At 39.8% G+C, this 23,664-nt stretch overlaps 1 protein-coding gene and 1 pseudogene across 4 annotated transcripts in view; one reads left to right on the top strand and one right to left on the bottom strand.

Moving 5' to 3' along the window:
• The window catches only part of SLC9A9 (solute carrier family 9 member A9), a 577,794-nt gene that overhangs the window by 448,378 nt on the left and 105,752 nt on the right, over positions 1–23,664 (top strand). For all 4 annotated transcript variants that reach the window (XM_047727082.1, XM_047727072.1, XM_047727098.1 and 1 more), the window contains exon 14: positions 2,693–2,772. In XM_047727082.1, coding sequence (XP_047583038.1) covers positions 2,693–2,772 — 80 coding nt within the window. The remainder of the gene's footprint in view (positions 1–2,692; positions 2,773–23,664) is intronic.
• Positions 1,396–2,140, bottom strand: LOC125098370 (peptidyl-prolyl cis-trans isomerase A-like; annotated as a pseudogene).

Here is a 23,664-nt window from a genome sequence, read left to right as displayed (position 1 = left end):
TTCAAAAAAAAAAAAAAAAAAAAAAGGAAAAGGAGAGAGGCAACTCCCACTGCTGGTCCAAAGTTTTCCCAACTTGTTTGGTTTGGGGTGAGCGGTTTTATTCTGCCAGCTTGAGCCCCAACAATCTGTGCCTGCAGAAACAACCTTGCAGATGTTACAAAATAATAAAGAGAACACTATGTGTGCCAGTGATCTTGCAAACCTGATGCCTTTGTTGGAATAGAAATGGCTAGAGAAAAGTTCAGGGAAGGACAGAAATTGAACTGACACTCTGGTTTCCTTTTTGGGCGAACGCAATGAATAAATTCTAACTCTAGATAACAAGGCATGGTACTCAGGCCTATCAGAAAACAGATTTTTAAAACTTAACATCCATGAAAAGATCACATATGTCCCACAGTGGTTCCTCTTAAAGATTTTACAATGCTCATTTATAAATGAAAGGCTCTGAGAAGTCCTGTTATTAAGAAACCTTTCTAACACTATCAAAACCATTGTTTCCTGAATGATGAGCACAAAATTTCCATCAACACCAAGTAGGACAGTGGCATTCTAGGAACACCATTCAGGAAACTATACAAGGTTTGAAGTCAGGGATCTTAAAACAACCAATGAGAAGAGATTCCAGAATGGGTTTTAATTTTATTGTGAGTCTCTCTACTTCAGCCATTTTAGACAAAGGATACAGACTTTTGCTTTCTTACATTTTGCTTTCTTGTATTTCCATTTTATTTGTGCGGGCTGGAACTATAGCATCTGCTGATATCATGTGTTTTAGAGAGCAGAACAGAGCTCTTTATCATTAGCCATCAATGCAATTGTCTGGGAATGGGGAAAAAAGTAAATAAAATAAAATGAAAGCAAATCCACCTGGGTTCGTGTAAGGGCTATCTCCAGAGCAGCCAGAGGATTGCCTTGTCTTCCACATGGTAATTTCTTGAGAGCGTTCACATTGTTACTGGGCTGTGAACAAATGTTACAATTTGGGGATGGAGACTGTGAGCCCAAACAAAGCAATGAAGTCTGTGTAAAGATATATAAATGCTTTTAATGATGAAGAAAGTTACAACCGAATGAAGCCTAGAATTCTCCTTTCTTGATTTGCAAAATGGGATACACAAAAGAAGTAAAAATGCCACTGGATCTCCTCCCAACCACACTGCAGTGCTCATTATCATCTGTCTGTAAGGGTCACAAATTTTTCACCTTCTTTCCTTTTTTCTCACAGTTCATCCTCTACTCTCACATAAATACACATCAAATGCTTTCTCTTCTTCTTTCTTGTTGTTATTGTTTAGTTTTTATTTCATAATTATGAACTTAACTCTACAATCTAGCTCTTGGAGGGGAATAAGGAAAATATGGAACTATAGACCTACAGTGAGATCACAAAGATTATAGGCTATTTTGAGCAGATCGGGGTGAAGTGAGCTCTCTCGAGCTACAGAAAGAATGGTCTGGTAGTTAAGATAACACACAAGTCAAATGTATTAGATTTGTCCACAGTCAGCAATGGTGATCTTCTTGCTGGTCTTGCCATTCCTAAACCCAAACCCATCCATGCTTCCACAATATTCATGCCCTCTTTCACTTTGCCAAAGACCACATGCCAACCAGCCAACTACTCCATCCTGGCCGTGCAGATGAGAAACTGGGAACTGTTTGGGTTGCGTCCAGCATTTGCCACGGACAAGATGCCCAGACCCATGTGCTTCAGGATGAAATCCTCATCATAAACTTTGTCCCTACAGATGGACCTGCCCCCAGTTCCATGATGGTGTGTGAGGTCACCACACTAACACAGAAATCCTGGAGTAATCCTGCAAAAGCAGGAATCTTTATAACCACATCCTTTCTCTCCAGTGCTCAGAGCATGAAAGTTCTCCACTGTCTTGACACTTTGTCTGCTAACAGCTTGGAGGAGACAGGGCTCAAAGTCTTGCCGTCCATGATGGTGTCAAAGAACACAGTGAGCTTGACCATGGTTGATGACTCAGGCGGCTCTGGGGCAGTGATGTTAGCAAGGCCGAATGCTTTCTCTTTTAATTCCTTATCTTCCTCCCTCCCACTTTAGCTCTTTTGGAAAAAAAAAAAAAATAGAAAACACGTTTAATTATTACAGGCTTTCTATAAAGAATATTTATTTCAAGACTCTTATAAAGAGAAAGGTATCAAAAGATATCAAAAATTAAGCATAGCCTGTGGCAGAGAGGAAAAATAAAATGAATGAAAACTAGCTTAACAATTATTGGACAATTATTATCCCTTTAGATTTGACCTTTTGGTAAGTCATAAATAAATACCATCCAAATTTGACAGAAGTAAACAGCAAAACTCATGCAACAGCAATCTGACAGAAATATCACTTTTATTGATGTCAAAAAAGTGGCATTTCTTAGCTGTTTAATAAAATAGGAATTATGAAGAAAAGTAAATGTTGAATTATGCCACACGAGTCTCATCCACTTGGCAAGAACTATGAGCTAATTTGCTTGACAGCTGCTTCACCATTTAGATAAAAATGCCTAGAACCTAGAAAGTTGTTTTTTTTTAATGTGGTTAAATTTAATTTGATTTGACATGTATTTTATAGTGAAAATACATAAATATATTGTATACTAATGTTGACTGCATAAATCAATATTTTATATTGATTATTGACCTGATACCTTTTTCTATTGTCTTTCTCCAGGAAGCAAATAACTTGGATAAAAACACAACCAAAACAGAGAGTGCTTGGCTCTTCAGAATGTGGTACAGCTTTGATCACAAGTATCCTTTGATAATGTTGATCTCCCAGATCCTGCTGCCCAGCAGAGATGAACTTTAGGCACTTAGTCACTGAGCGGTATGCTCCTGCTCGTCAAGCAACACAGAAAGGTAAAGTGAATTCATGATCAAATTTATCAAAAAAAAAAAAAAAAAAAAGCTGCATAGTCCATACTTAAGTGTTACGAAGAGCTAACGCGAAATCTCTCAAGGTCCAATGAACTTGGTGTATTCATGGCAATCTAACATTTCCTAAATGCCAGATGATAAAAATCTTACAGTCCTAAGGACTGGTCTATTTTTCTAATTTTACTATTCTTCCCTTTGCAAAGATCTTACTTCTGGTCAAGTTGGCCAAGGTAACTGGATAAAAATCCTTCATCTTTCTCCAAGAAACCCATGTGTGTGCTCTTGTTTCATGCTGTAAAAAAATGGAGTGGGGCTGAGGGCAAAGGGAGTGAATGGTCTGAGAAGAAGAATGAATCTGATCACCTCATTATAAAATAACATTACTTTATTTTCTAGGCAGATTAGAGTAAGCTCTTCCTAGTGAAGGCCAGTTTTAAAATTCTACCAATCAGGGTAAACATAATAGCTCAGATACACCTTGCCATGTGAATGACATGGCTGAGGAATCAGGCCTAAATGGCTTTGCCATTGTGAGGGGCAGTAAGTGGTCCATCTCTAATCCCAAGCAAAAGCACCACGGAAGAAAGGAAAGAACCATGCTGAAAATTGAATGTGTTGGGTCTTTGTAACTAGTTTTCCATATTCACAAATCTTCCTCCTTTCAGGGAGAAAATATCAGTCACTGGGTGATTTTAAAGCACCAAAGCAATGATTAAAACCACAACAGATCAGTGGGAGAGGAAGAATTAAGAACAGTGAAAAGAAATTCAATGAATAAGGTGAAGAAGAGGTAAAATGGAAAGGAGAGAGGAGGCAAGAGAAATACAGGAAATTCACAGTAGGAAGGAAAGGAAGGCAAATTGGAGGAATGGCTATGTAAGAAAAAAATTAAATGAGACTGAAGAGAATCCAGTTGAAGATTGCCGAGATAAGCCAAAGGAAAACAGGTGAGAATTTAAGGAGAAATTCTGCAGAGGTAGAGCATTCCAAGAATTACAAAATGGACATGTGGAAGGTAGAGGGTTTTGGAGCCTACGGTTTTGTTTTCCCACAGCCCTGCCGTCTATGGACGGATATCTTGCCTTGCTCAGTCTTGAGCCTTTATGGACATGTAGGTTTCCCCTGCCCTTAAAGCCCTGCCTCTTGGTCATTAACTACCTCTTGGAGGTTCTGGTATCTCATTAACTGCACATGACCTTCCTGGTCTCTCTAAGGGAAGCTGGTTCTTAGCAGGTCATGCTGCTTTATGTTCCAGGTTGATTTCTCATCTAGAAACACAATTTTCTCCTGCCATTGCTTAAAGTATCTGCTAACCAAATTTTGGTAAGTTATAAAAATTTGACTGGAGAGTACACAAAAGGCTGCTTGATTATGAAAGACATACAGTAAGAAAATGTCTTTTTTGGGTTCCTGGATCTAATTTGCAAGCTCCCAAAACTGTTACTCATGTGTCTGACCCACTGGCTATAGACTGGAGGTCCTCATGACCTCCTCTCTGGAGGAGTGGCTCACAGAACTCAGGGAAATGCTTTATTACTAGATCAATGGCTTATTATAGAAGAATAAGAGATGCACAGGGCAAGGTATGTGGGAAAGGTCATCTAGCTTTCATGTCTTCTCAAAGTGCACCACTCTGCCCAAATCTCCACACGTTCACAAACCAGAAAGCTCTCTGAACCCAGCCCTTTAGGGGTTTTGTGGAGGCTTCATTATATGGGCATGATTGATTAAGTCATTGACTATTGGTGATTGAACTCCATCTCTAGCCCCTCTCCCTTCCCAGAGGAGGATGAGGGTGGGGGGAAGAAATTTCCAGCCCTCAAGTCACAGGTTGGTGCTCCTGGCAAGTAGCCCCCATCTTAGGTAGGTTCCCAAGGCCACTCATTAACATAACAAAGGATACTTTTGTTGCTCTCTTTACTTGGGAAATTCTGAGATTTTAGGAGCTCTGTGAAAGACCAAATCTGTATGTCTTATTATAAATCATAATAACACAAAATGGTAAATCAGAAATGAGATGAATAATGTTTTTGCTCAAACTCTGACAATGCTGTAAGGAATGCTTTATAAGGAAGAAAGGGAGTAAAAGTGAAAAAATAACTTGGAGACCAAAAAGGAAAGTGGAAACTCACCCAAATTTTTAGCTTAGAGCAGTGACACTAAATTCAGATGATATCATAGTTTTTGTCTCACTTTTCACCAGGGGTTTATTTCCATATGATTATGGACAGACTTGCAAAAAAATGAAAGCAGATTTACCCTGTCAGTAATATCTCTTCTCATGGTAATCTGTCCTCCTGTGCATTCATTCTAGAAATTGTGTGCTACCATCACTGCACAAATATATTTTCACTTAGACCACAAAGTTTTTATATCCCAGATATGCTCTGAATTCATACCCAGAGAGTAGCAAACCAACCCATTTCTACTTTGTGATGTCTTGATATATCTGTATTTCCAGAGACAAATTATCCACTTGGCATTTGTGTTCTTTCTGCTGTTCTCCTATTGCCCACCTATGTGCCCCTCGATCCGCCTAGGTAGGCTGCTCCAGTCACTGGCAGCGTAGGGATGATCCCCACCTCAGGGTCAGGTTTCCTGGCCTGGGCCAAAAAGAAGTTGTTACAAAGCTGAAAAAACTGACTATGCAGTTCGGGGCTGTTCGAGTTTCACTTCCATAAAATTGCATCATGCAAATAAGGCATCATAAAGAATTACTGACAGAAGGAAAAGAAGAATAAATAAGCCTTCATGTGCACCTCTATCAGTCAGGATTCTCCAGGGCAACGGAAACAGAACCAGGAGGAGTACACACACATGTGCACACACACACACACATGCATAGCTAGTCGTACCCATACACATACGCTTATATAGATTTATTCCAAGGAATTGGCTTTATGCAAGTGCAGCATCTGTAGGACAGGCTCTAAGTCTGGTAACTCACAGGCAGGACTTGATGCTGCAGTCTTGAGGCAGAATTCTTTCTCCCTTAAGGAAACCTCAGTTTTGTTCTTAAGGTCACCCAACTGACTGGATGAGGCCCACCCACATTACTGGGATTATCTCCTTAAAGTCAACTGATTGGTGACAAGATGATGTCATACCTACTGAATAATTAGGTAGACCAGCCAACTACTGGGTAGACACATAAAACCAAGCATCACAGTACTCAATTTGCATTCAATTTAGGCCCCAAACTGAGACCCTAGAAAGACCCTCTTAGTTCACCATTGGTATCAATAAAACAAGCCACTGTTGCTTGGATAGTTTTGTTTTCTTTTTTATTTTTCCATAACATAATTAAGACACATATACATTTCCATAACATTTTCCCCAAAACTACAGGGAAATAAAAATAATAAAAATTAACATTCAATGAATAATGGCCCAAGTACTGTGTTGAATGCTTTACATTTATAATTTCATTTACCTCCACAGCTCTGTGGGAGGTTGGGAAGGGCTAGAGACTATGTATGATGCAACCCAGATGCAATTGCTGATTGTGTGCGCCTTTCCTGAAACAACCTGGTCTCTGTTGTTCAAGAGCCTTGTTGGAAGCCTATGGTGCCAAATTTGAGGGTTCATTAAGATGTCATTGTGATTCGACGTGGGCAGCAGTTCTGAGTCATGCAGTGCAAAGGAGCAATTGAGAAGGGGAGAGAAGGGAAACTATGTTCCTGACCACTGATGCTTTGCCTTCGGGGACATCATTTCACTCAATCCTCCTCACCACCCTTTTTGTTTTATTTCATTTTACAACCACCCACTTTGAGATGGAAGAAACAAAGTCTCAGAGAACCTGAAGAACTTTGTTAAGGTTCTATAGGTAGTGTCAGTTCCCTGATTCAAGCCCAGATCTCTCAATGTAAAGTCCATAAATAAACTCAAACAAATCGTATCATTGATAACTCTGTATCGAGTATATCCCTTACTTTACACATAAAACCCCATCTTGATATGTTCATAAAGTCACTATTAAAACAATGACTATTATGACCGCTTACATTATGTAGTACAGAGCTCACATCTCAAACACCTGTTGAAGATACATGGAATGATAAAGTTAGGAGTCCTGGTTGGTCACACCAAGAACACCACCATAAATGAGTCCCCAGGTTTCTGAGTCAGGTCCTCACATTTTTAAACATGCCAAAGACTCCAAGAATGGTATAGGTTCATAGGGATGGGTATGCCTCAGCCAAGCTCATAGGAGGTACAAGTATCAACCAGACACCAAATTCCTAAATCATGGAATATCCTTTCTCCATGAGAAGGTTTGAGTCACAGTCTGGCCTCTCATGGCACTCTGTATCCATCTTCTAATCTCACCCCCTGGTTGATCTGCTCCAGCCACCCTGGCCTTCCTGAAATACAACAAGCTTATCCCTACTTCCAGGCCTTTGCACTGACTCTTCCCACTGCTTGGGATGTTGTCCCCTCAGACATTCACCTGCCTCCTTCCTTCACCTCTTTCATTCAATTGACCGGTGAGATCTTCTTGGCTCTGTATTTAAATTAGCAGTCCCAACAAGAATGCTCCCTCAGCCCTCATTTGCTTCATTTTTCCCCATAACACTTATCACCATCTGACACAATATGTAGTTTATTTATTTGTTTAAATGGTCTCCTCCAACCAGGATATGTGCTTTCTTAGAACAAGGATGTGAGTCTGTTCTCATTCACTGGTGTGCCTGGCACATAGTGGATATTCAGTAAATATTTATCGAACAAATGAATGGGTAGACAGATGGATGAATGGATGAATGAATGAATGAATGAAGCAAGTCAATAAGCAATATTTTCTATTCAGGGCACTTTCATTCTAGACAATGATGTAGCAGGAAAATCCAAATAATTATTTGAAGTGAGTTTGAAAGCAGAGCAAGACAGAATGTATAGTTTTAGTGTTTTCACACAGACTGCCATTTGGCACCAAAAGAACATCCACCCCCAAGGCTCAGTGTCCCTCTCCCTAGGCAGGGACAGCCACCCCAGCAGACTTGCATCTCTCTTTCTTCACTGACCACCTTCCTATGGTTGATTCATCCTTCCTGAGGTTTAATTAACCTGATCTGTTTTGGGCAAGCCTGAATCAGGCTCAGAAACCATTCTCTGTCTGGTTGACTTTGAATATAACTTATCTCATCAATTGTGTGTTGATTTTATTAGTATACAGAGCTCAAAATTTTAGAGCCATCTATCATCCTCACTGATGATCTCTGCTAATGAGGAGGTGAGAAGCAGAAATGACACCCCCTTATTCATATTTCTAAGACGTCAGATAAAATGATTTGCTCAGATCCACAGTGTTACAGCTGGCATGGCAGCTTAGGTGGCCCGATTCCTACGTGACGAATGATCCTGCTCAGCTATCTGCCTCCTACAGTCTCTTTCCATTCTCTCATTTATCATCTCTCTCCTTAAGAGATGTGTATGTATTAGTCCTTAAGCATGTGTAGATATTAGTATTACAAATGTGAGTGATACGGGATAAGAATGACCTTTTCCAAAATAAAAAGGGCAGCCAAAATCATTTTTAGCACTTCCTGTATACCAACATCAACTGAAAATAAGAAGTTATTATGTGGCTGCCAACATTTTACATAAGTGTAAGAAAGCACAAGGATAACAATGGATTGGCGAGTTGACACAGTCACGGAATTATATAAAGCCTCATGGATGGAGATTTCCTTCCCATCACTGGTTTAGAATGAAGAGTGCACTGAAGTATTACCAGCAAAATGAAAGGCCCATGGAAGAAGTGCGGATGCTGCAGCTCTGGAGTTTTCCATTAAAGAGTCTGGCAGGGAAAGTGGCAGATACCAGACCCCCTCCTCTACTGAAGTGTGAAGGCTGGGGCTGCATTCCAGGAAAGTAAACACGAACATGGGAATCATTCAAAATGACACTTGGAACCAAGTATTTAATGGATTTAAATGGAATGGCATTATAGTCGGGGGCAGGGGATAGTAGGGGGAAAAAACCCTTCCCCTCCTAAAACTTGACAGAATTCATTATATCCCACACAGTCAAACTTATTTTAAATCGTAGGTATGAATATTGTGAACAGCAATTTCCATTTTAAATGATAATCACTGCATTGCAGTTTTACTTATTCTGACTAGCAGACGCATCCATGAATTATTTATTTGGGTAGGACTGTGGCCTTGTGAATGACTTGAGTTTACTTCTCAAAAAACTCTCAGAGGAAAAAGGACCGTTAGCTCTATGATCCCCGTTTTATAAATGAGACAACAGAGCCCAAAGGAGGGAAAAGGCACATCCAGGGTTACTGATGGACTTGGAGCTAGCATTCCTAATCAACAAAGAACAGTCTGTGTCTACCTAAAGAATCCAAGGGTGCCAGTCCTGGTGGTCCATCCACTGAGTTTTGGTAGGCATCAGTATTTGTGTGATGTTATTGTTTTAAGTGTGCGCCTGGCATACGGTTGATAGTTTTATATGACAGCTTCTTTGGTGGTTCATCAAAAGCCTCACTAGTTTGGAGTCAGGGTGTGTTTCACGTCCAGTAGCAAGAAGGAGGGCTATCAGAGGGTGCAAGTAAGATATCCTTTAGTCAGTTTTATTTCGTGCCTACTATGTGCCAGTGCCAGGCAATATACTAGGTTCTGAGGGCCCAGCAGCAAACAGGGTTGATATTGCTGACCCTCATGAAGTCTTGCTTATTTGCCTCATTAAAATGAGTCATGACCCCCAAACCCCCTTCAAATGGCATGTGGACCTTAATGTAGGAAGAAGAGACCCTGGCATCACCAGAGCTTAACTGGTTGAATGGAAGGGAGGAGCTGGGGGGTTGGGAGGAAGACACTCTGTAGGGAAGCTGTAAATTAAAATCATTTATAACCCTTGTTTTGCAAAATGTAGCCAGATAACTCCCCCAGAGTTTTCAGAAAGCAGATTTCAAAATATTGGAAATGTAAGTAATCAGCTTTCTAAAGACTCTGCATGATAACTTCTTCCCCCTGAGAAGCTGGCTGTGGGGAGGAGCAAAGCTCGCACCGGGCAGCAGTGCAGTTACCATTCCCATCCATTGGCTGTTCAGCTTGGCTTTTGGTCATCCTTATTCTTGTATGTGCTGGTGTAGAAAGACCCTGTAGATAGCCCTTGACATAGCACCTAAGTGGAAAGAAATTAAAATTCACTAAAACACTAGCTTGCTAGATCCTTGTGTTTTCATGACCTGTTTGTGAAAGCCAATGTAGGGGAATATTAGGGGTACCTGGAAACATGGGCTGTCTTTTGTTCAGGTCATAACTTGGGTCTGCCATGATTTCTTATTCCATGTAATGGGAATACTAAAGACTATCTTCTCTTTTGGCTAAATCTATGAAAAAAGTTGATGAGTTAGTAAAACAGTTTTTTACCAATGGTAACTTTTCCATTTACCTCTAAGAGCCAAAACACGATTAAGACAGTTAAATAGTACAGTTTTCTCAAGACTGTATAACCTAATTATACTGCAGTGTTCCATAACTGGACTAAAACTCTTCTGGAGGCCTGAGAAGTGACAACAAGTATGACTTGGTGAATTGTTGCCCAAAAATGTTGGACCCCCACTGAGAATAAGTTGTGGGTCCTGAGATGATAACTGAGTTTTCTGCAATAATCTTAGGATTCTACAAGAGTTGTGACATCCTTAATTTGTTTCGCCTTTTCTTCTGTAAGAGTTTTAATAATATTCCTATTAAGTGAGAATGTTCTTTCATTTCATATTTACTTTAAGCAAATGATATGAAAATCTGGATTTATTCAAACAAGAAATCAGAAGGTGACTCCTCTTCTAGAATGGATTCATAAAATACATTCCTTTAAATCCAATTAAAAAAAAATCTGTTGAGCACTTTCTCATTGCAAAGTACTATGTTAGATTCTCCTCACTTAGTCATTACATGTATGTTTATCAAGAGCGTACATGAGCCAGGTAATGTTCTGGCATGAAGGATACAGCCACTGACAAATTCTCACAAAACTTACATTCTACCCTGGGTCTGTTTTTAAATTTCCCATTTACAGACGTCTTTTCAGGAACATGACTATGGTATAAAGAAAGATACACTTAGACATTCCACTATTGGTTTTTAGAAAATTGAGGAAAGTCTGTCTCACAAATCAGGATGTACTGATTTGCTATTGTAGCCTATCCACTTCCTAGTTGTATAAGTGGAGAAAGTTATTCACCATCTCTGTGCCTCAGCCTCTAAACTGCAAAATGGAAATAACAGAAGTCCCCACCTCATGGGTCTGTTTTGGGAATTAAATGAATTAACACAAAGTACTTAGAAAAGAGCTCAAAGATGTTATTAGCTTCATTATATTATCATCATTGCCCATTGATGCCTATATCTGTTAAATGGAGACATCATGTAATCTGTTTAGTATTCATTGCCATTTATTATCTCTGAGTGACCAAAATGTCTATTACTTTGTATGCTTGTAATAATTTTCAGTTGCAACATCCATATTTTAATATGATAAGAACATCTTCAGTCTCCACATAAATGAAAATTTCCACATAGGTTATAAATCACACATAATTCTTCTTATTTGATCTTGAGTCAATGGATATAGCTAGATGCTAGGCAGTTCCTTTGTGTCCTCTGTTCTGCACATGTGATTGTTTCATTTATGATTTTTCTAAGTTATAGTCCATCATCCCATAGTTATTTTTCCGGAAATTACACCACAGATAGCAATTTTGACTGATAGAGAAGTGCAGGCAATTTTTCTGTTCCACAATGAAAGCAATACAAGTCTTTGATGATAATTATTCCTCTTGTACCTTCTCATGATAAAGGAAATCTTTCAATTGCACCTTTCAGGTGAAGCTGTGGTGTTTTGTCATTAGCAGTAAGATGCTATATTTGAAGATTTTTAGGTCAGCTTTGAATCATTTTATTTGAAAAAAAAAAGAAGAAAGAAAAAATGTGAAGACTGACAAAAATATATGTATTACCTTAACATTGCTACTTTTGAATTTAGTTTTAATATTTCTCCCTATGAGAAAAAGAGTATTTTGCTTAAATTTTCTTCCACGGTTACTTGGTCACTCCTTCTCAAATGTAGGAGCCAAGGCATTTACAGGCTGCCAACAAATTCATGAGCTACCAGAGACATATTATTAGCATGAGCCATTGCCACAGCCCCACATATTATCACCTGACAAGAAGACGGAGAACAGTCTATCCTGGGACCGTACCATTCAGCCCTTGTCTGCATGAGAAGCTGTGGCAGACACAAAGCGTGTGGGCAGACACGGTCCTGCCTAATTAAAAATTCACATCACCAGGTAGATGGTGATGACAGATCCTCAAAGTATGTCAAACCCACTAATAAATAAAAGTATGCTAGTGGTTCATCGAGGAAGAGATTGTTGGTGAAATAAGTACTGTTCTTCTAGTCATGTGGCAAAGAGTCCATGGAGGGATTGGGAGTTCCTAACATGAAAGTAAACAACGGGATGGGAGGAAGAGCTTTCTGAGCAGAGGGAATCCCATGGAGATCTCATGACAAGTGTGGCACAAATAGCTGAAAGGAGCCTGAATGAGCCTGCCTGCAAGACACAGAACTGGAAGAAAGACGAGAAAGGAGGCAGTCTCCAGAGAACAGTGCCGTCAGCCTTTGAAGCCAAGGATGACATTCTTATTTCCCACCTCTAGTATTATCAGAATTCTCTCTCATTGGTATGAATGTCCTATTTTTGTTCGGTAACTCAGGTAGTGAAAGGTAGAGCAATGTATCATAGGTTGAAGGGCTTTTAAAGATTCCTTTCTGTCACAAATCTGGTTCATCTGTGTGACCGTCATTTATCTGGTCCCTGCACATTTAATGCTTCCAGAATTGCATTTGGTTTTAATACTTATTCCCCTGGGGAAAAAAAAAAATAAGTAATTTGTGTAAATATTCTCACTTGTTTTAACCGAATTTAGTTTTAATCCTTCTTCCCTAAGAAAAAATGTAACTATGACTTCAAGCTTCATTTGAAATCCCAAAATAAGAAACAGTAAGATAAGTAAGAAATGCTGGTTGCCCTCAAGATGCCAGCAAGGTGGAGACAGCAGCCAGAAAGGCACTAAGAACTATGTGCACGTCATGAGCGAAGTGTCACAGAAGCCAGAGGCCGGTGTAGCCCGCTAGCCAGCTGTGGAGAATCAGGGAAGCCCCACAGAAGTAACTCTGGAACTGGGTGAGGAAAGAAGTAAGATTCTGTGAGGAGTGGGACTGAATGTGAGGAGTGGGACTGAATGTGAGGAGTGGGACTGAAAATGCGAGGGACTTCCTGGCAATGGAAACAGCTCAGGCAAAGATACAAACAGGGTGGGAGGCCTTTGGAAAATGGGGAGAGTGTCAGCGGGACATGAAACGGAAGTGTCATCGTGTGGACAGATTGGGCAGAACCACATGTGTCACGGCCAAGAAAATGGATAGTATCTTATCGACTGCAGGAAACCGATGCAGCGCCTTCAGCATGGAGTCCCACAGTCCAATCTGTTACAATGAAGAGAACTCCTGGCCCTGTGGAAAGTGGTGTGATGGGGAGAGTGAAAACCTTAAAATGATTTCTGGTTAGCTGCTTCCGAAGACACCCACCAGTTTCCCATGTAGATAAAAATGAGGACAGCAATGTTTTCATTCTTCTTTGAAAGATACTTTGGAACACTCATTATGTGTTTCAAAATATAAATGGAGTAAAATGCGAATATATCATTTCAGTATGAGATTGGTTCTTAAATCTCACTAACGAAAATGATCCAGTGGTGTAATAGTTAGGGCCTACCAAAATGTGTTCTAGTTTATTTTTTTTAAATTATTAACATGTTACTTAGTTGTACTTAAGGGGAAATAATAAACTGATTTCCTCTAACAAAGGCAAACAAACAAACAGGACTTAAATATGAGAAAGAAGTAGGATAGCCCCCCCCCCAAAAAAAAAAGTCATTTTGGAACACGAACTTTGATTTTCATACTTGGGGTACAATGCTGAGTAGCTGGCAGCCGGCAAAAAAGCCGGTCAGGGGATTCTGCCCTTGAGCAGCCAAGTGGCTCATCAAAAGCACCATTTCAGTTGTTTGTTTATGCTCCAGAAGACCCAAGGGGGTTAACTTGGACACTTCCAAAACAGGCAGTCTCTGCGTTCTGCATTATGTCCCTCAGCGTATCCTTTGTCAGCACCTCAGCCCAGTTTAGGCCAGGTCTGCACAATTTCCTTATTCAAATTGTTCACTGGTCATCAAAAAGGTAAATTAAAGAAGCCAAGGCAATCCAGATTTTAAATGAAACTGCAAGAAAAAAAAAATACACTTCCCCTGCAATAGGCACAGGAATTTATGCTCGAGCATGCTTTCCCACATGAAGGCTGCCTCACCCCCTCACCACCTCACCTTCTCTCCATGGTCAGCAATCAGGCCACCTTGTCTTTCTTCAAGATGTGCCTGTGCCGGGTACTGTTATGGTGACCGGCTTTTTCCCGTTTTCCTGTTTTGGCACCGAAATCCCACCTCCTGTGAATCCCCTGAAAAACTCCTCAGTCCCAGGCATAGTGGGACAGTTGGTCACCCCAGTACTTTGCCCCTGGATTGTAAGAATTAACTCCACACTGCAGGGGTAATAAGACCCAGGAACGCTGCACCTTGAAGAGGTTGCAGGAAGTATTTTGCATTTCCTATCAAATTCTTGCAGTAATTTTTCAAAAAAGATTGTATTTATTTTCTTGAGAGAGAGAGACTGAGCGAGAGAGAGAGTGAATGAGAGAAAGAGCACAAGCAGGGTGGGAGAGGCAGAGGGAGAAGCAGACTCCCCACTGAGCAGGGAGCCCCCGAGGCTCAGTCTCAGGACCTTGAGATCATGACCTGAGCCAAAGGTAGACGCTTAACTCACTGAGCCACCAGGGCCCCTCGGCAATTTCTTTTGATTGTGGTAAAATATACAATACATAAAATGTACCATTTACCATTTTTCATTTACTTATAAGTAAATAAATATTTTTTAATTTTTTATTATTTATTAGTTTTAATTTTTTATTGAAGTATAATTAACATACTACGTTAAATTAGTTTCAGATGTATAATATAATGAATCAATAGTTCTGTACACTACTCAGTGCTTGATCCCCTTTATCTATGTCATCCATCCCCCACCACCTCCCCTCTCACAACCACCAGTTTGTTCTCTGTATTTAAGAGTCTGTTTTTTTGTTTGTCTCTAAATGTTTCCTACTTTCCTTTTTTAAAGATTTTATTTATTTGTTAGAGAGAGAGAGAGCACAAGCAGGGAAAGCAGCAGGCAGAGGGAGAAGTAGGCTCCCCGCTGGGCAAGGAGCATGATGCAGGACTGGATCCCAGGATCCTGAGATCATCATGACCTGAGCCGAAGGCAGATGCTTAATCTACTTAGCCACCCAGGCATCCCCAAATGTTTCCTAATTTAAATAGCCCACTCAATCTTTCTGCTCAGCTTCTTATATTTCAGTTACCAATCCATGGTCAGAAATGGGAGAATTTCTGACAGAGGTTTTAACTAATCTGACAGAAATGTTGAATTCAAATTGACCTTCAAAGAAAAGGCCGCTTTTAATTCCTAAACTGTTGCCCTAGAATGCCACTAGCCCTCAGGACACACTCAGCTTTTTGGGATAGCCACTTGCCAACGGTAGCTGATGCTATCGGCTTTTAAATGTAGGGGAAGAAGCACAGGAGAGCTAACCTTGTGCCAAAGGAAACAGACACATCCTCAAATTACTGCTTTTCACATGCCTTGAAACCATTTCCGTGAAATTTCTTGAAATCCACCAGTGTGTTAGATTTCACTGACCTAATCCCTATAAACATGGCCAGAGCTGATTTCCAGCTTGTATATACAGGCTCCTAAACAACTCTAACTCTAATCTTTTATTACGTGGTGAATAGCTGTAACAGGAAAGACCATTACTGCTTCTCCCTCTCCTCGCTACTCCTTCCCAGCAACCGAAAACACCTCTTCCCACATCCCACACTAGTGCCTAGTGCTTGGATTGCAAGTGCCAAAACCTTTGCCTTTCTGTCCCCTGCTTCATGTAGACACAGGTTGTGCTTGGAGCTGCCAAAATCAGTGTGCCAGTGTCAGTCAGGAGAAGTGACTGCCCCAGGCTGGCTGCATGCACTGAAGGCTCGTGGCACTGAAGGAAGAGAGGACCACGCTCAGAGGCAGGTACCCCACATCCGAAGAGCTCCAGCAGCACAAGCTCAGAAGCCTGGACTTTAGCTTGACCAATTTTTTCCTGTTTTTTGGTTTTGCTTTGTTTTGTTTTATTCTTAGTTTGAAGTCCTCAGGCCTTCTCTGAACTAAAATGTTCAGAAAATGAACATTATGATAATTGGTAATTGTACAAGCACTTTGCAAACATCAAGTGCTTCATAAAGTTGAAATGATACTAAATTCAGTGACAGGTTTATAAGCCTGAAGGCCCTCAGACTTTATATGCAGATATAAACAAAGAATTTTATTACATTTTTATTATTTTTAAATTCTAGCTCATTTCATGTGGCATTTAAGATTATGACGAGCATGTAAGTCGTCTCTCAGTCTACAGATATACCTTATTGAGAAATCTTCCTCCCTAGATATGTGGCACCTACAAATCTCATTCCTTTGAAGAAGACCCGCTGTGAAATGGATATACCCCATGCCTCCATCAATTAGCCCATGAAGAATCCATATCCCTTAAATTCCTAGAAACTTAAAATCTTCAAACTCCAGCAGGAAGAAATAGAAAAATTTGAACAGAATGATTACTAGTAACAAAAGTGAATCAGTAATCAAAAAACTCCCAACAAACAGAAGTCTAAGACCAATAGCTTCATAGGTGAATTCTGCCAAACATTTAAAGAAGAATCAATACCCATTCTTCTCAAACCACTTCAAGAAATAGAAGAGGAAGGAAAGCTTCCAAGTCCATTCTATGAGATCAGCATTACTTTGATATCAAAACCAGATAAAATCACCATAAAAAAAAAAAGAGCTACAGGCCAATATCCCTGATAAGCATAGGTGCAAAAATCCTCACCAAATAGTAGCAAATCAAACCCCACAATACATTAAAAGAATTATTTGCCACGATTAAGTGGGATTTATTCTAGGGATGTAAGGGTGGTTCAGTATTTGCAAATCAACCAATGTGATACATCACATTAACAACAGGAAGGATAAAAACCATATGACCTTCTCAACAGGTGCAGAAAAAACATCTGAATACAACATCTATTCAAAGTAAAAACTCTCAATAGAGGGGGTTTAGAAGAAACATGCCTCATAAAAACTCCATGAGTTTCCATGAGAAACATACCTCAATAAACTCCACGTATGAACCCCACAGCTAACATCATACTCAATGGTGAAAAACTGAAGTCATTTCCTCAAACATCAGGAATGAAGCACGGATGGCCACTCTTACTCCCTTTATTCAACATAGTACCAGAAGTCCTAGCTGCAGCAACCAGACAAGAACAGAAATAAAAGGCATCCAAATTGGTCAGAAGAAAAACTGTCACTATTTGCAGATGACATAATACTTTATATAGAAAATTCTAAAGACTCTTCTGAAAAATTATTAGAACTAATGAAGAATTCAGTCAAGTTGTAGGTTACAAAATTAAGGTACAGAAATCTGTTGTGTTTGTACACACTAATAATGAAGTAACAGAGAAATTAAGAAAACAGCTCTATTTAAAATTGCACCGAAAAGAATAAAATATCTAGAAATAAATTTAATCAAGGAGGTGAAATACCTATACTCTGAAAACTTTAAGACAATGATGATAGATATTGAAGAAGACACAAACAAATGGAAAGATGCACCATGCTCATGGATCAGAAGAATTAATATTGTTAAAATGTCCGTATTACCCAAAGCAATCTACAGATTCAATGCAATCCCTATCAAAATGCCAGTAGCGCTTTTCATAGAACTAGAACAAATAATCCTAAAATGTGTATGGAACCACAAAAGACCTTAAATAGCCAAAACAATTTTGAGAAAAATGAACAAAGCCAGAGGTATCATAATCCAAGATTTCAAGATATTCTACAAAGCTATAGTAATCAAAATGCATGGTCCTGGCACAAAAATAGACACACAGGTCCCAGAAATAAACCCATGCCTATATGGTCAATGAATCTATAACAAAGGAGGTAAGAATATGCGGTGGGGAAAAGACCAATTCTTCAGTAATTGGTGTTGGGAAAACAGGACAGCTACATGTAAAAGAATAAAACTAGACCACTTGTTTACACCATACACAAAAATGAACTTAAAATGAGTTAAAGCCCTAAATGTGAAACCTGAAACCATAAAACTCCTAAAAGAAAACATAGGCAGTAATCTCTTGGATATGTGCCTTAGCAACATATTTATGGGTATGTCACCTCAGGCAAAGGAAAAACAGTAAAATAAACTATTGGGACTACCTCAAAATGAAAAGCTTTTGCACAGCAAAGAAAATTATCAACAAAACTAAAAGACAACCTACTGAATGGAAGAAAATATTTGCAAATGACATATCCAATAAGGGGTTAATATTCAAAATATATAAAGAACTTACACAACTCAACACCAAAAAAAATCTAATTAAAAAATAAGCAGAAGACGTGAATAGACATTTTTCCTAAAGAAGACACACAGATGGCCAACAGACACATGAAAAAATGTGCAACATCGTAATCATCAGGGAAATGCAAATCAAAACCACAATGAGAAACCACCTCATACCTGTCAGAATGTCTAGAATCAAAAAGATGATAAATTACAAGTATTGGCCAGGTTGTGAAGGAGAGGGGTCCTCGGGCACTGTTGGTAGGAATATGTGTTAGAGCAACCACAGTGGAAAACAATACAGAGGCTCCTCAAAAAATTAAAAATAGAAATACCATATGACCCAGGAATTTCACTACTGGCTATTTACCCAAAGAGAACAAAAACACTAATTCAAAAGGATACATGCACCCCAATGTTTATTGCAGCATAATTTATAGCAGCCAAGGTATGGAAGCAACCCAAGTGTCCATCCATAAGTGAATAGATAAAGAAGGTGTGGGGGGCACCTGGGTGGCTCAGTGAGTTAAACCCTCTGCCTTCGGCTCAGGTCATGATCTCAGGGTCCTGGGATCGAGCCCCACGTCGGGCTCTCTGCTCAGCGGGGAGCCTGCTTCCCTCTCTCTCTCTGCCAGCCTGTCTGTCTACCTGTGATCTCTGTCTGTCAAATAAATAAATAAAATCTTTAAAAAGAAAAAAGAAAGAAAGAAGGTGTGGTATATGTACATAATAGAATATTACTCAAGCATAAAAAAGAATGAGGTTTTTTTGGTTGGTTTGTTTGGGTTTGGGTTTGTTTTGTTTTGCTTTGTTTTGCCATTTGTGACAACACAGATGGACCTAGAGGATATTATGCTAAGTGAGAAAAGTCAGACAGAGAAAGACAAATACTGCATGATTTCACTTACATGTGGAATCTAAAAAACAAAAAAAACCCAAACTTTTAAATACAGAGAACAAACTGGTGGTTGTCAGAGGGGAGGTGGGTGATGAGATGAATAAAATAGGTAAAAAGTATTAAAAAGTAAAAACTTCCAGTTATAAAAGAAATAAACCACAGAGATGAAAAGTACCACACAAGGAATATACTCAGTAATTGGTAATAATATTGTATGGTGACTACATTTATTGTGATGAGCATTGAGTAATATATAGGATTATTGAATCACTATGCCATATACCTGAAATTTATACAAAATTGTATGTCAACTATACTTCAATTAAAAAAAAATCTCTAATCTTGCATAACCCCCCTTATATGTGGGATCTAAAAAATTCAAGCTCGTAAAGGTAGGAAGTATGGGGGGTTACAGGGCTGGGGTTTGGGGAAAATGGGAAGATGTTGGTCAAAGGGTATAAGGTTTCAGTTATGCAGGATGAGTAAGTTCTAGAAATCTACAGCATGGAGACTGCAGTTAAGAATACTGCATTATAGGGGCACCTGGGTGGCTCAGTCATTAAGCATCTGCCTTCAGCTCAGGTCATGATTCAGGAGTCCTGGGATCGAGCCCTGCATTGGGCTCCCTGTTGAGGGGAAGCCTGGTTCTCCCTCTTCCACTCCCCCTGCTTGTGTTCCCTCTCTCGCTGTGTGTCTTTCTGTCAAATAAATAAATAAAATCTTAAAAAAAAAAAAAGAATACTGCATTATATACTTAAAATGTGCAAAGATAGTAGACCTTATGTATTCTCACCACACACACACACACAAATGGTAACTGTGAGGTGATGGATTTTTAATTAGCTTAATTGTGGTAATCATTTCACAGTGTATTTGTACATCATAACATCACATTGTACACCTTAAATTTATACAATTCTTATTTGTCAATTATTCCTCAGTAAAGCTGGGAAAAAAAAATAATAATCCCTATCGTTGACCTTCCAGCAAGTAGAAGCTGGTGCTCTTCAGCGGAGGCCCTTCCTTCCTGCCGTAGCCATTGTGAGAGCTGTTTTTGTTCCTGTTAGGAATTACAGATTAAATCCCTGATGAACATAGCTCTCTCAATCTTCTGCAAATCTTTGAAAGTGTTGTCTAGGCCATTTAGAAGAGACAGATTAGATTTAAAACTGAGTTTTCCAAACTGCTGATCAGAACTCACTAATTGTTCTCAAAATCAATTTAGTGGGTCCTAGCCAGCACTTTTTAACAGATAAAAGTAGAATAGAGAAAATATGAGCTTACATTGCAAAATTAGAAAAGGTAAATAGTATTTCAGGAAACTTTTTTTTGGCACAGAGAGGGTGGCTTGTGGGCGTGCGCATGCGCACTAATTTGTGCTATATAATGTGTTTCTTAACTGGAGTCATGATGAAAAAGATCGGATACTTGACCTGTGCTGTCCTGGAACCCTTATCCAGGAACTCCCAGGCCTTTTCGCCTAATTGGCTTTAAGTGCCAGGCAAGATTGAAGGAGCTGTGAAGAGCTCAGAGGAGAGCCATCAACTCCCCTGTGTTATTTCCGAAGAGTTCTTGGAGTTAACAGATCTGAGCTGGACTTTGAGGAAAACGTAGAATTTGACAAGTAGCAGTTAGAGGGAGGCAAAGGAAAGGCCGGATGTAGGAGACAGAAATGCAACTCAAGAGCTATAGAATGGGACGAATTTGAAGATCTGGCTTCTTAGACCTGCCTCAGCCCCTCATCTGTGGAACCTCAGTTTTGAGACCTGCTCAGAGCCAATAGTTTCTAATCTGTGAGATGAGTATAATTCTATCTTCCCTACTCCATAACCATAATTTTTAAATGGAAAAAAGGTTAAATGAACCCACTTTGAAAACTATGAAGTACCTAATAATGCTTATTTGGGTAATGCTTCTTAAGTTTTATAGGCAAAGCAAAGGTAAGAATGGGGGCAAGTATTATGTATGCTTGGGATAAAATGAGAATGGCAACTTGGCACATTTCGGTTTGGGTATTAGAGAAGAAGGACTTAAAAAGCTGTGTTTATGGAACTCTGTAAAGATTTTGAGTATCAGGTGAAGGTGTCTGGATTTGATTCTGTAGATAATGAGGAGTCTGATGATTTGTAGACATGGGAGTGACACACAGTCTTGTTTAAGAAAGATTGATCTAACGGCATTGATTAGACAAGGGCCTAAATGACGGTTCTTGAAATAGGAATAGGAAGGAAAGGGGTTGATGCTAGAAAACTCTGGCCTCAAATTCACAGAATCCACTGCTGTGTTACTAGGGATATCAGGGCTGCTGAGAGGAAGGGCCAGAGAGGTGCAGTTACAGGGAAGTGGGGTTTCTGAGTGGCTGGGTGGTTCCAGCCCTCCATCTATTTCCAGCATCTATTTCTGTCAGTCACAGAAACAATGGAGGCAGGAAGACTGCTTTGGGGGAGAAGACAAGTGGTTGGTTTGCCCCAGGTGGAAACTTGTTTGTATGAGCTTGCTCTGTCTTCTTGCTGAGCCCATTCTTTGGAACAAACAAGCCACTCACCCATTCTCCTCATAAATGGAGTTGTCTAGACCTCTGAGTGAACTTCTTTTTTCTTCTGAGCTGCTCTCTCATAGAGAAATGCTGTGCAATTAATATCCTACTGAAAAAGGGACAGAACACTTACATAGTATTTTATAAAAATTCAGTCACATCAACCTGTTTTGTTTATAGACTTCACTTAAATGACCCTCTGGTTAACTTATTTTCTGAATACATCACTGATACTATATCCAACCAAGTCAAGTTCAAACTCATTGGTCTGGAGCAGCATGGAGTCAAATAACTAGAATTAAATCTTTTCCAGTTACTAGCTGTGTGATACTGAGGAAGTTGCTTGAACTCTGTGAACCTTGATTTCCTAATCTTTAAAATGGGGATGATGATCATGATAATACCTATCTTTCAGGATTGTTGTATGAGTTATTATATTAAACTTAGTAGGGGCACCTGGGTGGCTCTGTTGGTTCAACGACTGCCTTCAGCTCAGGTCATGATCCTGGAGTCCCACATGGTGCTCCCTGCTCTGCAAAGAGTCTGCTTCTCCCTCTGATCCTCCCCCACCTCATGCTCTCTCTCTCATTCTCCCTCTCCCCAAGGAGAGGAGCTTCCAGGGCTGACCTTGAATCACCTGCTCTGCAAGAGCAAAAAGGCTATTACTGCCTCGCCCCTCTCAAGTATAACGCCTTTCAGCTCACCTGTAGTCTTTTCAGGCAAAATAACTTTGTTCTAGGCCAACGGTGGTCTGAAAATGCCATGTGTCCCTCACTGGGAGTAAACACACAGAGGTAGGTGTACTCCATGTGTACCAAGTGTACCACTCTAGCCTCCCAGTAGCCAGGAGCAAGTATCTGGAGTGGGGGAATACAGAGTCCCCATGGCTGCAGTCAGCGGAGACCTGGGACATCTGGCTTCCTCCTGCCCCGTGATCAAGAGAATTGCTGGAGATCCTATCTGGCCATGAAACTCCCTATTTTCTATCATAAAATATGAGTGCAAGCATCATACTCAAGCATTACTTTCTGTGAATAGAGAGTTCCTTGTGAGAAAAGTCAGGTATTCTCCAGAAAAACCAGAAATCATATTCAGTGAGCATATAGTCAGGGCCTGGGGGTCACAAAACAGCTAGATTACGAACGGAAGTTGTGGTTTTGGACCCCAGCTTTGCTGGCATTTTTGAGTGAACCACTCTAAACTCAGCTTCCCCATCTGTACAGTACATGGAATGTACTTCCTATGCTTTAAGGATGAGAGAAAGTCTCCTAACACACAGCAGTCTGCACACAAGTTCAGGAACCCCTGAGGCCTTGACAACTCGTGATTCCCACACAGTATCCTCCATGTTTTTTAACAGGCTTTGGAAACTAGAGCTCACATTTCAGTATTTTCTGTCTATTTATGCTTCCAACCAAAGCCATATTGCACAATGGAAGTGCTTAAAACAAATACTTCATTGAGAATTTGACCAAACAAAAGCCACTTTTATGAAAAGGAGTATATACTCTTTTGCAGTTTTGTGTGAAGAAGGGAAAGAGGTGCTAGCTGACTGTTGCACACTTGGGATCTATTTTCCAGGAATAGGGCACACTTGTCATGTTTTTATTCTTACAAACTTAAAAGAATGTAATAGCCCACTCTGATGGCATATAGTTAATAAAGGTACTTTCCTAGACTCCCAGGAAGTAAATAACTGACCTTTTAACTTCCTATGATTCAATCACAGGAAGCATACATGAAAAT

Source organism: Lutra lutra, chromosome 1 (genome assembly GCF_902655055.1).
Source record: "Lutra lutra chromosome 1, mLutLut1.2, whole genome shotgun sequence".
In the NCBI taxonomy this organism is placed as follows: Eukaryota; Metazoa; Chordata; class Mammalia; order Carnivora; family Mustelidae; genus Lutra; species Lutra lutra.
The sequence above is the reverse complement of the archived record's forward strand: the minus strand, read 5'-3'. Positions and strand labels throughout refer to the sequence as shown.